Below are 17,492 nucleotides of genomic sequence, written 5' to 3'. Positions count from 1 at the left end.
TTACTAATAAACAAAACTTAATTTGATCAACACAAAATATATTCTGCTACCACTCGACTCTTTAATTTTGTTATAGTGATTAAAACTGCAAGCAATATTAGCACATTTCTTGCTATAAGAAAGCTGGTTGTGTTATGATTTTGTGCCAAGTCCTTTGGCCACTCAAAATACATTGAGATTATCTTATAAATGGAGAATGATGTGTGTTGTACTTTTCTCTTGGCACTGATGTTGCTCACATGCTATCATTGCAAAGGCAAGCGTTAGCTTTGCCACGTTTACACGAATAAATAAACCTTCTAGGCCACAGTACTGCTCAAATTTGGTGGTGCATAGAAAGCACTTGGGGATCTTGTTAAAATGCAGATTCTGATTCAGTAGGTCAAGGATGGGGCCCAAGAGTCTGCATTTCTAACAAGCTCCCAGGAGAATCTGATGCTGCCTGTCAACAGACCACACTTTGAGTAACAAGCGTCTTTGAATTTAAAATGAGAAATATATTCTGGACCTTGGGTCTGGTATTAAATCATGTCGATCTTAGGTTGCAAAACAACCATGCAAAAGGACTGAAACACGGCTTATCTTTATTTTCCTCAGAAACAATGTGTGCCTTCATAATACAAATTATGCTGGGTTTAGATGGGCAATCATGGCCCAGCCACTTATAAATTTAACTGTTGCTGATGGCAGCATTACTGCCAATGAGATGTATACCAGTGTGCAGGTTGGTTAGAAAAGATTCATTAGTAACTGTTCCTTCCACAGTGTTTACGGAGACATTCTTTTTTTGCTTCATATCATAGATGTAATTGTTTGAGTTTGACGCTTATTCCAAGTTCATCTTCAAAGTTGTTCTCCTATGATTCCAGTTATTAATATGAAAACTAGAAAATCCTGTGAAAAGTCAAAGTATATTGATGTTTGGCAGAGATTTCCATTTTTATTCAAATATTTCTGGTATCAGAGAAGCAGACACACAGCTGTTGCCACTCGCTTTTGTTCCAAAAGAACCACACCTTTTTCAAGCTACTGCATCTCTGGTTTTGTTTGTTTGCCTTCTGCCAGCTTACCTTAATGATTCCCAGGGGGGACCAGGGATTACACAAAGAGATGCATTTCTCACCATCACTGCAGTCATAGAATAGAGAAAGTTATGCACATTTTCTCCTTTCAAGATCTCTTAAAGACAATCTGATTTGCAAAAAAAGATTTCCACAAATATAATTATATTATGATTCAGCTTTTTGCTATGTGTATCATAAAATTCACGCCTGCTTTATCCTATCGATTTTATACTGGTATGTCTACTCGCACATGGAAAGTTTCTTTTTGCACCAAGATACTATATTACTTGGGCTAAAATGCTAGATCTGGATGAAAATTTTTGGCCTAGCCAAATGACATATGTAAATTGCTAGATGGTTCTGTGAATCGACTGTATCTCAAGATATTGACACTTGAATTGGTAACCAGCCAAGTGCCTTTGCTCACACAGTTCGTATTTATAGGCTTTGAAGGAAATATTTGTGCCGCAGAGATAAAGTTCATAACTAAGGAGGAAATGTTTGACTAGAAGAGGTTAGATGTGAACTCTTAGATAAGAGAAACGGGGAAATTATGAAATCTCTGTAGAGTTGCTGTTGTTGTTTTAAGAAAAGTCTAGACAGATTTCTCTTTCTAGGATGGTAAAATGTACTCCTGTCAGGAAGCTGGACTGTGGGCGCCATGGAGATGGAGAGCATGTCTGTCTCATTCATCAGTGTATTTCAGCACCTGGCACAGCATTCCCACGTAGTAAGTTCTTAATAAGAATGAATGAATGCATGCATGAATGAACAAACGGAGAGAGGGATGCTTTCACAGATGCACTTGCGTTCCTGAGATTTTGTGAATGTAGGGAGTAGCTAAAGGCATTACCTAGGTTTTAAAAAGAGGATGTATTGACTTCTGTCTTCAACTCTAAGTAGTTGCCATACAGCTTCAAATGTTTTTATGGTCGATGGCTCCTTGAATCTTCCATTGGATAAAAATAAGCATATAATGGATTGGAAAATTCTGGCCCCAGTGTTACTTCACAGATTTCTAGCACTTTCAAATCAAATACTAGAATTTCCCCAAGGTTTCTATACTATTGACAACATGCAAGTATTTTATAATAAATAATTTCCCCCTTTTAAATTTATAGAGCTTGAGGTCTCAAGAAATCATCACTCATATTTTATGGACAGGAAGAAGCCTGTTTACATACTTGTATATGGTGGTTTAAATTTGACAACTCCCTTTGCATACATTCAGTCAGCCCTGTGCAATAGGCTGGGCAGATACTTGCCTTACCTCAAAAGTGAGGAAATAGAGAATTAGTACACTTGCCCAAGAGACCAGTGAGGTAGTGAGACAGAAGTTGCACTTCTACCTACTGACTCCTATTCCAGTGCTCTGTCCTATAAAGGACAATAAAACAAGAACTGGATGGTACTTTACAGTTTACAGTGCTTATGAACGTATCTCATTTCTCAAGATAAAACAATCAGTTTATCATGCAGGGTTTAGACATTAAAAAGCTGAAGTTTAAAGAGGGTAAAGGAAATTGTCCAAGGTTAACTATTGGTGGAGTCTAATAAGAATCCATGTCTCCTGCCTACAAGTCTTAGTCATTTTGTGTTTGGTTGGTTGATTGTTTTAGGACCTCAGGTGCATTAAATTGGATTAACCATTTTGGGGGGTTCATTTCACTCTCTCCTCACTAGTCCATGCATGGCTTTGTTTTATTTAGTTATATATGATTTTTATAGGGTAATACATGTCTGTGAATGTAATACATGTATTACATGTAATACATGTAATACATGTAATACATTTTATAGGGTAATACATGTCTGTGAATGAACCCAACTTAATAGCTAAAACACTGACAATTAACCTTCATATAAAATACCTCCTCATCTCTTTCCCATACCTCCCCTTACCCAGCGTCACCAACATTTTAAAGACTATATTAATTGTTCTACTGCTTTCCTTTTCATATAGTTATATACAAATATGTTTATATTCCTAGGGAGTTTGGTCTTATTTTTTAACTTTATGAAAAGTATATCACGCTATATGCAAGATTTGGGGGATTATATCATGTTGTATATAATTTGGGGGACATGTTGTGTGATTGGAGATCTTTTTACGAACAGAAGTAGGTAATCACAGTATACACACATACACCAGCACATGGTGTGTGTATGTGTATGTATATACATTTATAATGTAAACATTACATCAAACTATCCACTCTCTTCGACTTGAGACATATTTAAATGCACTCTACCTATATATTACATAGTAAACACCCTTTCATTCAACAAATATTTATAGGGTGCCTGCCATGTGCCAGGAGGTACTGTACTATGCCCTGACACACCCGTGCAAAAACAGATACATTCCTTCCCCAAATATCCGTGATCTCATGGAAATAACATTGTATATATAGAGACAGACAATAAATATATAAAATATACAGGATGTTAGGTGATGTTAAGTGCTAGAGAGAAAAACAAATCGTGGAAGGCCCTTAGGGACTGGAGTTTGCAATTTCAGGGTAGTCAGCAATGAATTAAGGGTGGGGTGAGTGCAGAGAGGCTTAATTCACCGATTGAAAGGGAGGTAACTTGTGAGAGCTGAATCAGAACAGAAGTAAACTCTTCGGAAACCCCCGCGCTCAGCTTATTGTCTGTAGGATGATGGGCTTAGTCGGTATTGATGGCTCCTGGAGAGACAATACATATATATTCCTCCTACTTTTCTTGCAACTAGCCGCCAGCTCGGCTGGAATCTCCCTAGAAGCCGAAGCCGCACCTGAACACCTGGTAAGACCACCACCGCCCGCGGGCACTTAGCCGCCACGTGCGCGCGTTCCCGATCACGCGCGCAGGGGGGCGCGCGCCTGCCTCGGCCGCTCCCGGTGCCCGCTGGGAACGCGCGCGCGCGTGCCCGGCCCCGCGGCCTCTCGGCAGGGACGCGGCCGGGAGGGCGGCGCGCGCCCCGCTCGGCAGCTGCGGCAGCGGCGGCAGCGGCTGGTGTGGGCGCTCACGTCAGGGCTGGGAGGAGGAAAGGGTTCGCTGTGGAAAGAGTGAGAGAGACATGAGGCAGCCAGGCAGGAAGCGAGAAAGTGTTCGGCGGAGAAGGAGTGAGTTTTAGAGACGCCCGGCGAGCAGGACCTGCGCCTGCGGGAGAGCGTGGCCGCCTGGGCTCCTCGCCGCCTCTGCGTGCTCTCCTGTGTCCGCTTTCAGAACCCCGAGCGAAGAACAGTTCCCGGCAGCCCGCAGCGCTGTCAAGGGGCCGCCGCCGGCCAGGCTACCTGGAGCCTTGACCTGGCTCAGGGGCACCCTCTGAGAACCCATCTTCTCCCCTCTGTTGGTGTGCAAGTCAACACGGGGGGGAAAGCATCCGGCAGCCTCAGGGAGCCCTAAAGAAGCTGAAGCAGAATGTACCAGGGACACATGCAGGTAAGACATTTCCATCGAACTGGATAGGGATCTTGGGGACTAATATAGGAGCCAGGGGGTTCACCAAGTTACTGTGGTCAAATGCTGCCTTCATACAGTTCAACAAGTGAAGTGGTGCGACGTGACCATAACATTTCAGTCCGGTGCTATAGGTAAAACTAGACGGGTTTCTGTGAGAGAAGGGGAGGAAGGACCTCAGAACTTTGACTGGGAAGTTTGTTTTCTGTGCATTCCCTGAGCCTGTTTCTTTAAGCAAGATCAAGGAATCCAAAAAGAGGAAACCTGGAGATGACCGTGTTTCCGTTGTAATCCTATTGATGCAACTCGGCATGTATGTCAACTGAAGGGCAAACAATAATAGGAAAGACAAAGCTTTTCCTATATCATCTGCAAAGGTTTCTTGGCAGTTGGAACACTTTGCCACTTTCGTATTATTTTTTAAAGTGATAATTTTTTAAATGGTTTGTGCTGTATTTTCCCCCATCAGATGATGGGACATTGTCACCTATCCCTATAGTCACAGGATGACTTAGGAGGATGAATTTCAAACATGTCCAAGAGGCTCTAATGTTTTTCAGGGGAGGTACTGTCTCTGGTTTTTAAAACTCATCTGAGCTGAGCCACTGCTTCTCTACTCTCTTGGGCAAGATTACTTTAACCTTGATTCCAGTTCTCATTCACATGTTTGGTTCTTCCTTATAAAGGCAGGTGTATTCTTTGAGGGGAAAAAAATGAAATACTAACTCAGCTTCCTAAAGTATAAACTGAGCTCTTTTTTTACTGTTCCTAAATGTTTTAGTCGTGGACTTAATGTTTGGGCTTCCTTTCCATTACAAAGATGGTCAAATACAGTTATATGTGGTGCTTTCACCCTGGTGTGTAATGTGTATGAATACTGAGGATGTTACTTCTGTGTCTTTAGAGCAATTTAAAATAGATAAATTAACATGTTACTGCATTTGTGACTTAGTATTACCCAATATTTAATTTCTGAGTCTTTGGGGAAATTCTTTTGTATTATAAATTATTTTTATATAAAATGGTATTGTATCATATTCCTAAGTTTTGTAAGAATTCTGAATCAGCACTATCAGAATTCTAAAAGCATTTCCCGTATTACTGACATCATCCTGTTTTGAAAATTATTAATAGAATTATATCACAGTTGTTGGACAATAATTAGTGCCTGAAGTATATTTCTAAATATAAACAATAAATACGATCTGCATGTTTCTTATTAAAGCTACACTAATTGGAAAGTTTAGTAACAAAGAAGCATTCAAACAATCACAGCTAAAAAAATTAACAAAAGATTATTACCATAGCTCTATGTTTCATCTTCACCCAATAATGATACTTATAATTTTATGTATTATCTATTTATTATCCCTAAACAGTTTCTCCACAGCAGTAAAAATAGGAAAATTTTAACAAATGGAGTCAATCTTCAGAAAATTGCTCATTCACACAAAATTCATAATTGACTACTTGGGCAATTTACTGAAACTTTCCACATTATTTTTTGTTTGAAAATATGTTTTTGTGAATGAAGAATTGAAGCAACAATCTGGTAAACTCAGGCACCCCCAAAACAATTTAAACTAAATTTTCTGAACTTCAAGGATTGATGTTACTGAAACTTGAATTGTCTAGAATAATGTCTGAGGGTTTCATTTCACTTTGAGAGAATAGACAAAATGTAAGACTCTGCATATGATCCTGCCTTAGTGTTTTTTGCTTGTGTACTGCTATAACAGCAAATATGATGGCTTGCAGTAAAACTCACAAATCTTTGCTGCCAAGCTTAGCTTGGAAACATTACTAAATATTGTAATCAATATGCTTGCCAAAATTTCAGAGCACAGTACTTTTTTCCTTTTTACTATTGACCACTGATGTTAATTTCTAAGGCTTTAATAGTTTAGTAGCTATTAAATGATACGATCATCTGAGTGGGAATGCCCTACCCCCAAAAAAACCACTTATTTCAATCTGATTTATAATATAGTTACTTGCTGACATTTTAAAACCCTGGTCTCTTTCCCAGAGAATAGTATTTAGCCTATGGACAAAATCTCCATTGTGTTGGTACATTTACATTAAATAAAGAATCTTTCCTTATCAGAGACAGTATCATCTTCCTGTGCGTACCTGACTCTAATCACAAGGGAGAAGCAGCATAGCCCAAATACTCCAAAATATTTGTGATTTAAAATCTGGATACATATTTGGTAAAGTGGACCAGGGATGAGCAGATTTACTAACATTTCTGCCAACTTTGGAGTTCATTTGAAACACTGGTGTTACTTGGCTGATACCTTAAAACAGGAGTGAAACAGAAAATATTGGCAATCATTAGCTCTGCCTTCTAATTCTACTCTTTTCTGTATCCAAGAGATTTTAAAATAAAATGCTTTGTAAATAGGCAGTCTGAGTGGGGAGGTGTTCACATGAAGTCTTAAAAAATAGTCTGATTTAAAACTCCTGTAGTGCCTTTGTTTCTGCAGCTTAACGAGTTTGTAAATAAAGTCTATTAATTCTTATACATATGTCTAATTCATCCAGTTTACCATAGAAATTGAATTCATTTTAGAAGCCACAATATTTTAAAATCACACATTTAGTTTACTCTGCTAGTTCATTAGAAGATAAAAGTTGACATCTATTACAGATACATAGCACAGCATAGTAGTGTAGATTTCTTGGTTTCAAAGTGAACGCCACAGGTATATTTCTTAGGAGTAGGGCCCCAGAGTTGTTCTGTTTTCCAAGTGCCTCAGCAATTATTTCCAAGGGGAATTCATCACCTCAGCAACGTAAGCAAATGTTGTTTCTTTAGTGACTTTTAGATTTACTTCTTTTTCCCTTTTGACCAGGGGGCCAATGGTGTTTAAATGCACTTTAGCATCAGTTCTAACCAACTTTCTGTTTCTCATAGATGACCTGTGATCTTAATCCCTCCAGTATAGCTGTGTGCTCTGCACTGCGATGCTTATTTGTATATGGTCATATGAGTTAACACTGCCAATTAGAGCAAAATAATTACATGTCTCTGAATGTTCCCTTAGCCAAACCTTTTATCTGAAATGGTATAAATACAAGGCAATATAATTTTAATTTTGAACTAAGATTTTCTTATTTTTAATAAAGGATCCCCAGTAGTATTTTTTGTTACAAAAGAAAGTTATTTCAGAAGACAATCAAACAAAAAAATCTATTCGTAATTTTAACTGATCTTTATTATAGGCATTGAAAACAGACTTTTTTTGACTTATTCAAGCCTGCCGAGGAAAAATTCCACACCCTCTGGCTTCACAAGACATTAATTAAGAAAATTTAAATGACAAAAATTATAAAATTATTAACACTTCAAAGAGTAGCCATTTATTTGTCTTCCCCCAAAGGGGTTTTGTGTTTTTATTTACGACTTTACTTAAGCTTTTAAAAAATTTTTTTCATGAAGGGGAACAGCTTGGATAACATAAATTATGTTAATACATTAGATCTGGCCACTGGAGACTCATTTGGTTCACTAGAAACAACGAACATAGGAAGCCAGTCCAAAGTAAGGGCATAGAATGTTTTTCAACATCTATAACAGCAGTTTGTCATAACTGATACCTAAAGCAAAATTGTAAAGTAGGTAATATTTGTCATGGATACTTGCACTTTTCTAAAAGATCCACTTTTCCCCTCCTGATGCCACCATTTTCTATCCTGTGTCATTTCTTTATCAACCCTTTGCTAACAAAAATATAATTAATACCAATATACCACACACATACACACACACACCATATTTGTATTTTTAGAGGAAAATCTTGGAAAATTAGGAGTGTTTTTGCAGGGGAGGGTTATGTTTTAAGGAGAATGAGGTAATGCCGGCCTAGGGCTGAGGTTGATTTTGTTGATTTGGTCATGGATAGCTACTGCCCTCCCCTCCCCTCTCCCCCCACCAGCTCAAATAGTACCTGCCCTTCCTTCTCGAAGCCCTCCTATGAATGATAATCAGTATTAATACTCTTTGAATGAATTTATTTCAGACATGAATTTATTGTCTGAAATAGTATTAACTAGAACTCTATTGAAGGAAATTCATGTACGGTGAAGCTGATGTGCAAAATTATGACACGAGCTCCAGCGAGATTCCGAAGTGCCTTCCTATATATTTACAAGCAAATCATGCTTGGTATGAGAGTAATATTGAGCTTCTAGCACTTAAAAATTATAATACTTATGGTATAATATTGCTGAATACTTGATTAACCTGAAAATCTCATTCCCCAGCTATACCGGCCAACAGTTTACATTATAGACTTACTGTAAGAAACACAATATGTTCTTCCTAGATTTTGTTTATGGTTTATAAACATTCTTCCTAAAAACATGTGTTTGCAAGAAAAAATTCTAGCATACAAATGTTTTGACTATAAAACATTTCTAAAGGAAAGAATAAGAAAAGGTTAAAACAGAACTTGTTAATTTTAAAATCTTGAATCTCTAGTATTACCGCTGCCAACCTAAGAAACGTTAAGATGTGATGCACCATGTAGTCAAAACATCTGGCAGCCTGCTTTTTTACACTTTTTATTGAGATCTCATGTTGCCAACACAGGCATAAGTTAGAGCCGTTGAAAGATTTTATATTCTAGAATTAATTTCTTGATACATTTATGTAATAACTGGTGTGCATTTCCTTCACTAACAGTGAGGGCACACTACAGCCTAATGTTTCCTTATGGGACCTAAATCCAATCTGAGTGTTTGGCGACATCTAAACATGATGTCATTTCAAATACACCAATAAGGAAAATGGGGTTGCCAAGTTTCTGAAATATGAAACCTTTTTATGATTCAGACTTTGTAGAAGGAAAAAAATCACCTTGAACTATAGCATGTAACCCACGGATCAGAGACCAGATGCTGTGAATTGGGGGTTACATTTCTCTCAATGACCCCTTCCTTCATCTTCACCTCACCCACTTCCCACCCCTCCTCACCCATGCCATCCCCTTTACCAGGGATACCAAATGGAAGACTTTTTCCCAGCCTGTTAAGAAAGATTTGTATATCTTATATATTATATTTTACAGAATATAAACAGGAAGATAGCTAATGCCCTATTGGTTAAATATCAAGACCATGGCTAATTGTTCAGAGCCCAGAGTCTAATATAGCACACTACCAGTATTGTCATATAATGTCATTTTTTTTCTTTTATAAATACGTTATTTGTGACAGAGGTGACACCAGCGTTGCTGGAGGAGAATGTTCTTTGTCAATCAATGATTCTTCGTTAATTGGATATCTATATAATTTTTTAAAAGGTGAATCTTGACTTCTATTTTGCGTGTACACAGAAGTCCATCCCAAGTAGGTTAAAATAGGAGAATACATTTATGACCTAGCAGGTAGGCAGTGAACATGTGAAAGTACATTTACCAGTAGCTGTTTTAATGTCCTTGTTTACCAATTCAGTTATCTGTGTCATTTTGTGGACTGTCTCTATTGATTGATTTTTATCTTCATTATGGGCTGTGTTTTCCTGCTTCTTTGTATGCCTGGTACTTTTTGATTGGATGCCAGACATTGCGAATCTTACATTGTTGGGTGCTGGATATTTTTTAATTCCTTCTTTTTTTAAGTTTTGTGTTTGGACACAACTAACATGGTTGGAAACGGTTTGATCATTTCAAGGTTTGCTTTTAAGAGTTTTTACATGATACTAGAAGCTACCAGAATTTTTTGGGATAGGGCTGACTTGTCCTGTCTTCTGAGGTAATATTCTTCTGAGTACTTTATCTGATGTCCCACTCATCAGGAGATTCCTTGACTTGGTTTTGGGCATGTGAACTCTTTATAGCCCTGTTTGAGCTCTAAGAAGTGCTCTGCCTGTTCCTTTCTGATGGTCTGAGGGTAGCTTCCTCACATACATGATCAGAACTCAGGGGAAGACTAGCGGGGGAAGCCTCTGCATGTCTCCAGAGCTCTCACTCTGTGCAGACTTCTCCCTAGCACTCTGCCCTGTATAGTCTAACACCTGGGCCTCCTCAAATCCTCCACTCTGTCTCCTCAACTTAGCGAGGATACCAGACATTTTGGGGTCCTCGCTTCCTACATTATGTCCTGGAAACTCTTTCCCGGCTGTAAGTAGGGCAATCACCATGCTCACCTTATTTGTTTCCCTTCTCTCAGGGATCCTGTGAGGCCTTTCTTCCCAGTGTTTAAAAATCATTGTTTTGTATATTTTGTCTGTTTTTTTCCCCAGTTTTATTGAGACATAATTGGCATACATCACTGTGTAAGTTTAAAGCATACAACATGATGGTTTGACTTACATATATTGTGACACAACAGGTTCGGCTACTGTCCATCTTCTTATGTAGATACAATAAAAAGAAAGAAGGGAAAAAGGAAGAACATTTCTTCCTTGTGATGAGAGCTCTTAGGTTTTACTCTAACAACTTTCCTATATATCATCCAGCAATATTAGCTGTAGTCATCAGGTTGTACATTACCTCCCTAATACTTATTTATCTTATGACTGGAAGTTTGTGCCTTTTGACCACCTTCCTCCAATTCCCCCTCCAATTCCCCCTCCTTCACCTCTGCCTTAGGTAATGGCAAGTCTGATCTCTTTTTCTGAGTTTGTTTATTTGTTCTTAGATTCCACATGTAAGTGAGATCATACAGTATTTGCCTATCTCTGACTGACTTATTTCACTTAGCATAATGCCTTGAAAGTCCATCCATGTTGTCACAAATAGTATGATGTCCTCATTTTTTATGGCTGAGTAATAATCCATTGTGTGTATATATATATATATATATATATATACCACAACTTCTTTAGCCATTCATCCACCAGTGGACACTTCAGTTGTTTTCATGTCTTAGCAATTGTAAATAATGCTGCTAGGAATGTGGGTGTGCAGATATTTTTTGAGTTACTGTTTTTGTTTCCTTTGGATATATTCCCAGAAGTGGAATTGCTGGATCATATAGTAGTTCTATTTTTAAATTTTTAAGGATCCTCCATATTGTTTTCCTAGTCACCATACCAATTTGCAATCCCACCAACAGTGCGCAACAATTCCCTTTTCTCCACATCCACACCGGCATTTGTTATTTCTTGTTTTTTGGATGATGGCCATTCTAACAGACGTGAGGTGATATCTCATTGTGGTTTTAATTTGCTTTTCCCTAACGCCTAGTGATGTTGAGCATCTTTTCATGTACGTGTAGCCTTTCTTCTATCTTCTTTGGAGAATTGTCTATTCAGGTCCTTTGCCCATTTTTAATTGGGTTATTTGGTTTATTTGCTGTAAGTTCTTTATATTTTTTTTAATATTAACCCTTTATCAGATATATGTTTTACAAATTTTTTTCCAGTTATATAGGTTTTCTTTTCACTTTGTTCATGGTTTCTTTTGCTGTGCAGAAGCTTTTTTACTTTGATGTAGTCCCACTTGTTTATTTTTTATTTCGTTCTTTGTGCTTTAGGTGTCATATTCTCATTTTTGACTGATCCTTATTAGTACCAATATACTACTTCTCCTATTAAAACTCCATTAGATACAGACCATTATTATTCTCCATGTGAGATTTCACTAGATTGATCATCTTTGTTATTTTTAGATAATGACCATTAAACATTTCACAGATGAAAAATAATGAGTTCATTTAGGTAGGAAGAGGCTGCTTATCCACTATTTCATTCAAGAGAAACACACACAGGGCTTCCCTGGTGGCGCAGTGGTTGAGAGTCCGCCTGCCGATGCAGGGGGACACGGGTTCGTGCCCCGGTCCGGGAAGATCCCACATGCCGCGGAGCAGCTGGGCCCGTGAGCCATGGCCGCTGAGCCTGCGCGTCCAGAGGCTGTGCTCTGCAGCGGGCGAGGCCACAGCAGTGAGAAGCCCGCATACCGCAACAAAAAAAAAAAAGAGAGAGAAACACACAGAACTCTGCCAACAGCTCTGAAATGGGGTGAACCTAAGCCAAGTAGGAGAGTTTGCATTGCAGGTGCATACACAACTCCCCAAAGCTCCTCTTCATGCATAGATACCCCTGAGAAACCAGACAAACTCTGTAAGTGGGAGGTGGGGTAGCAAAAACTTTTTCTTGCAAACAGAATGCCATATGGTCATCTATAAATCATGGAGATTCCAAGAGCTGATTGGTGCTGTTGTGATGCCAGATGCTAGATATCTACCTAGGGATCCACAAAATTCCCACTCCTACACAGCCTCTTAAAAATTATGCAGTTTTTAAAGCAACTGGTGTGGTAGAAGAATTCAGAACCATTTCGTATGAGTAATGATAGGAGGAACTGGGGCTGTTTAGCTTGGAAAGTAAAGACTCGAGGAGACCATGATGACTTTATATAAATATATGAAGGATTATTATGTAAGAAGGGGATAGAATTACTCTGTACATCCTTGAGGGTTAAAACTGGTATCATATCAGGGTGAGGTAAAAAGTTTCCTCGAGGCAACGACAATAAGAAGACGCTGGATACAGTACCCAGTTCTCACTGTGGTGAGCTGCCTGCTTGGAAATGGAAGAGGCCAAGAGTGAAGGGGGAGCTGAATGTGAACAGAGCACAGTGCCCCTGTGCACACGCAGGCCTCTGACCTGAGATCCATTATGCCTGTGGACGAAATCCAGTGAAAAGCACCGTGAGATGGCATGTGTGTTTGTGTGTGCATGTCTGTGTGTCCCACCAAAAATGGTTATAGTTGACTGAAGTAAGGACCTATAATAAGCAAAACCCAGTATGTCCTGGGGGGAATATTCCCTGGTTCTCTGAAAGTATATGGGTGAGCATCAGACAGAGCCATGCCAGTACCATGATGCAAAGTGATCAAAAATAGTGAAAGGTCAGAAAATATGGAGCCTCTTCAAGGAGATGAGAAAGAGGAAAACATTTAAACATCATAACATGAAGCTGCTAGAGGTGCAAAACATCTTTTTACTTCCTTTCACATGGGTGTTAACTGTAACATACATGCTTATATGGAATGGTATCCTCTGATCATGCAGGGACATAACATCTGATTGGACAGGTGATTATGTGCACATGAAACACCTGGGAGCTGGTTAGAAATGCAGACTCTCAGGTCCCACTCCAGACCTACTGAATCAGAAACTGAATTTTCCAAGATACTCAGTGATTTATATGTACATTAACATTTAGGGTGCACTGATCTGAAAACATCTACATAGAGAACAGGACCTGATCTATTGCACTGAGACCTTAGCAAAAAGTTAGATTCTTGGCTAGTTTTCTGACATCACAGAGGCACAACGAGGTACCTGAGAGAGGAGCTGGTAAGAGCAACTATCACAACTATGTTTGAATAAAATTTCTTTCTTATATTGATATCATAACCTCCGCCCAATTGGTTATAGTTTTTCCATCTGGGGAAAGCTCAGCAAACATATTATGTTCCATCTGAATAAAATAAGCCTTCAAATATTTAGAGAACTATTATATCTTCATCCCATTAAATCTTTTCTTCTCCAAGATAAACAGCCCAGTTCACTTATCGTTTCTCATGATGACGTTTCTAATGCTTAATGGCTCCACGAAAGTATGGCCTCGGAGCAAGACAAACTGCTCAAGATGTGATCTGACCATTGCCAAGCACTGTGAGATTATTTATCTCCTGGGAAAAACATCTACTCAGACAGCCTAAGACTGCTGAAGCATGTTTAGACTAAATTGTCCTCTAAATTGATCTGATGTTTCTATTCTCTGAATAACTTGGGAGTTATCTCACAGGTGTTAGGTCTTTATACCAGAATAATCTTGAATCCATACATGGATTAGAATATTCTAGGTTAACAGTTCCTTATGTCTCCAACAACTGCAGTAATGTTCAGTTTTGAGGTCACAGAATCCTGAATTTGAAGGACTCTTGAAATTGTTTTGTTCAACCATTTCATTTCACTGATGAGGAAACTGAGGTCCGGTAAATAAGAGACTTGCTCAAAAGGTCCCATAAAACTTAGTTAGCAGAGCTAGTACTGTAATGAAAGCTGCCTTATCCTAGTGTGCTATTCCCATTACACTTTTTACTCTTTATTTTGAATTACAATAAAAATCTAAGTGAAAAGTAAGCATTATAATAAACTACTAGATGTTTTCAAATATCCACGTGTTTGGCATTTAGTCACAAAAATTGATTTTTTCCTGCTTTTCGCTGTTAGTGTAACTATTTGATTTTTTTTAATCTTCTATTTTCTTTTAATTTTTATTTGATATTGGAGCATAGTTGATGAACAATGTTGTGTTAGTTTCAGGTGTACAGCAAAGTGATTCAGTTATACATATACATGTATCTATTCTTTTTCAAATTCTTTTACCATTTAGGTTATTACAGAATATTGAGCAGCATTACCTGTGCTATACATTAGGTCCTTGTTGTTTATCTATTTTAAATATAGCAGTGTGTACATGTCAATCTCAAACTCCCAGTCTCTCCCTCCCCCCGCACCCTTCCCCCCGGTAACCATAAATTCATTCTCTAAGTCTGTGTGTCTGTTTCTGTTTTGTAAATAAGTTCTTTTATCACTTTTTTTAAGTTTCCGCATATAAGTGATATCATATGTTATTTGTCTTTCTCTGTCTGACTTACTTCACCTTGTATGATAATCTCCATGTCCATCCATGTTGCTGCAAATGGCATTATTTCATTCTTTTTAATGGCTGAGTAATATTCCATTGTATATATGCACCACATCTTCTTTATCCGTTCATCTGTCGATGGACACATAGGTCGCTTCCATGTCTTGGCTATTGTAAGCAGCACTGCAGTGAACGTTGGGGTGCATGTATCCTTTTGAACCATGTTTTTCTCCAGACATATGCCCAGGAGTGGCATTGCTGGATCATATGGTAGTTCTATTTTTAGTTTCTTAAGGAATCTACTAAAATTGAACATGTAAAACATCAAATAGTTTCTTAAGGAACCTATTTGATATTTTACATATTCAATTTTAGTAGTCATTTGTTTGGCTGACGGTGGAAGAAAGTCTGGTCTGTACGTCTGTTTTAAAAGTGGAATGGAGTGCCATGAAAAGCTGTATCATTTTTATTTCCTAAAGGTGTTCCTCACTGTATCTCCTTGGACTGACTAGATTGACCATTTGAGTAAACTGGTTTGATAGGTTCTTGGAACTAGTTGACTAAATATACAAGTAAAGCCATCAGGAGTTCTTAGCTGTAAGAAATAACTCAGAAAACAGAAAACAATTCTGGCTCACTTAAGCATAAAGGGAATTTATTAGAAGTACATTTGGACAATTGAAAGCATAGAAAGAATGATGAAGATAGAAAAATCACCATTTTTGCAAAAATCATAGTAAAAATTGATTCAAGCAAGAATAATGGTCAATGGATGCTAAATCTGAGGAAAGAGGCTGTTTGAGGAGAAACAGGATATTTATATAACATCAAAATGTCATCCACATAAATTACAAAACAAAAAATTGTGCCTTTTCCATGGAGAAATTGCACACTAAGTTACCAAAATCAACATCACCAATAAGGTGATCAACTGGATGTCCATCTCTGGATGCAATGCCCTGAGAAGGACACATCATTCCTATAATAGTACTGCTGAGGATGCACAACCTGAATATAATCATGAGAAAATCTCAGACAAACCTAAAATTAGGGATATTCTATAGAATAAGCAGATTATGTTTTTCAAAAATGTGAGTATCATGAAAAACAAGGAAAAACTGAGATGTTTACAAATTAAAAGAAGACAAAAGAGACAATGACAACTAAATGCAGTACGTGATAGTGGACTAGATCTTGGACTGGGAAAGAAAATTGTCATAAAGCACAGTGTGGCACAATTGATACTTGAATATGGAATAGATGTTAGATTAGTGTTATATGTGCTGATTTTGATAACTAAACTATGGCTGTGGCAAGAGAATATGTTTGTTCACAGGAAATACATGCTGCAGCATGAAGGGGCAAAGGGGCATAGTGCAGGTAACCTACTCTCAAGTGATTTGGAATACTGAAAATAATAATATGCATGATATAATTACATAGAGAGAGAGAATGCACAAACATAGCAAAATGTTAAAAATTGGTAAATCTGGGAAAAAGGGTATTATGGGAGTCCATTGTACTATTCTTACAATTTTTCTGTAGGCTTGTGATTATTTCAAAATAAAAAGGTTTTTTTAATATTTTTAAAAAACACATTAGGATACTCACAGACTCCTAGAGCTAGGCTCCAAATGGAGGGACCATGAAAACCCCATGTTGGAGCTTCAGCTGCTGCCCCCCCCCCGCCCAGGATGAATGTTCTACCATGACTATGTGCCCCCAAAACTCAGTTCAAAGTGGGGTCAGGTGTAGCTGGTTGGTGGAACTGAGTCAACACATCCATACCGTATTTGCAAGGTAGTCTGGGAAAGTGCATTTCTGCTTACCACCAATATTCCAAAAGTGGACAGTTTCCCAAATATAGAGTTTAGATTTGGGAAAGTTAAAAAAATTAAAAAGCCAGTATCCACTATAACATGTTAGAGATATTGCTTGAAAGTAAAATAAACACCTCTCTATCTTGACCTGGCTAGAGTTCAATCGGCCTTGCGGGATAAGAGTTAAAAGAAAATAATTCTCTTTAAGTCCTGTGCTTATTTGGTACTACCTGCCGTTACATGCAGGCCTGCAGGAGAATACAGTAAAGCTAGAATATATTGGTTTATTAAATCATGCAGCAAAGAAGAGTAGAATGATCCCTCCATCATTCATCAGTGTCCATCTACTGCTCACTTCCATTCTTTTTGAGAAATTAGAAAGAGCCCTGTGAAGAATTTAGTAGTTAATCAGGGGATTAAAATACATATCATGTACCTTAGTAATAAGAACATTTTTCCCTCCATACGCAGGAACTTAATGTGGAAAACTGGGCGCATTAGTGTTTCATATTCATCCGAAGAATGATTATAATCCAGATGTTCTATGC

At 38.1% G+C, this 17,492-nt stretch overlaps 2 protein-coding genes across 2 annotated transcripts in view; both read left to right on the top strand.

Moving 5' to 3' along the window:
* Positions 1–1,495: 1,495 nt before the first annotated feature.
* Positions 1,496–4,457, top strand: LOC307186527 (uncharacterized protein; the record flags this gene model as incomplete). Its single annotated transcript, XM_079921709.1, has 3 exons — positions 1,496–1,794; positions 3,802–3,854; positions 4,278–4,457. The coding sequence occupies exons 1-3, from the start codon at positions 1,683–1,685 to the stop codon at positions 4,455–4,457; spliced, it is 345 nt and encodes a 114-aa protein (XP_079777835.1). The 5' UTR covers positions 1,496–1,682.
* Positions 4,067–17,492, top strand: part of PEX5L (peroxisomal biogenesis factor 5 like) — a 245,100-nt gene continuing 231,674 nt past the window's right edge. The window contains exon 1 of the mRNA XM_079921706.1: positions 4,067–4,493. Coding sequence (XP_079777832.1) covers positions 4,473–4,493 — 21 coding nt within the window. The 5' untranslated portion in view covers positions 4,067–4,472. The remainder of the gene's footprint in view (positions 4,494–17,492) is intronic.

The sequence above is a fragment of the Stenella coeruleoalba genome, assembly GCF_951394435.1.
Source record: "Stenella coeruleoalba genome assembly, chromosome: 5".
NCBI classification, from domain to species: Eukaryota; Metazoa; Chordata; class Mammalia; order Artiodactyla; family Delphinidae; genus Stenella; species Stenella coeruleoalba.
This window is presented reverse-complemented; position numbering and strand designations above follow the sequence as displayed.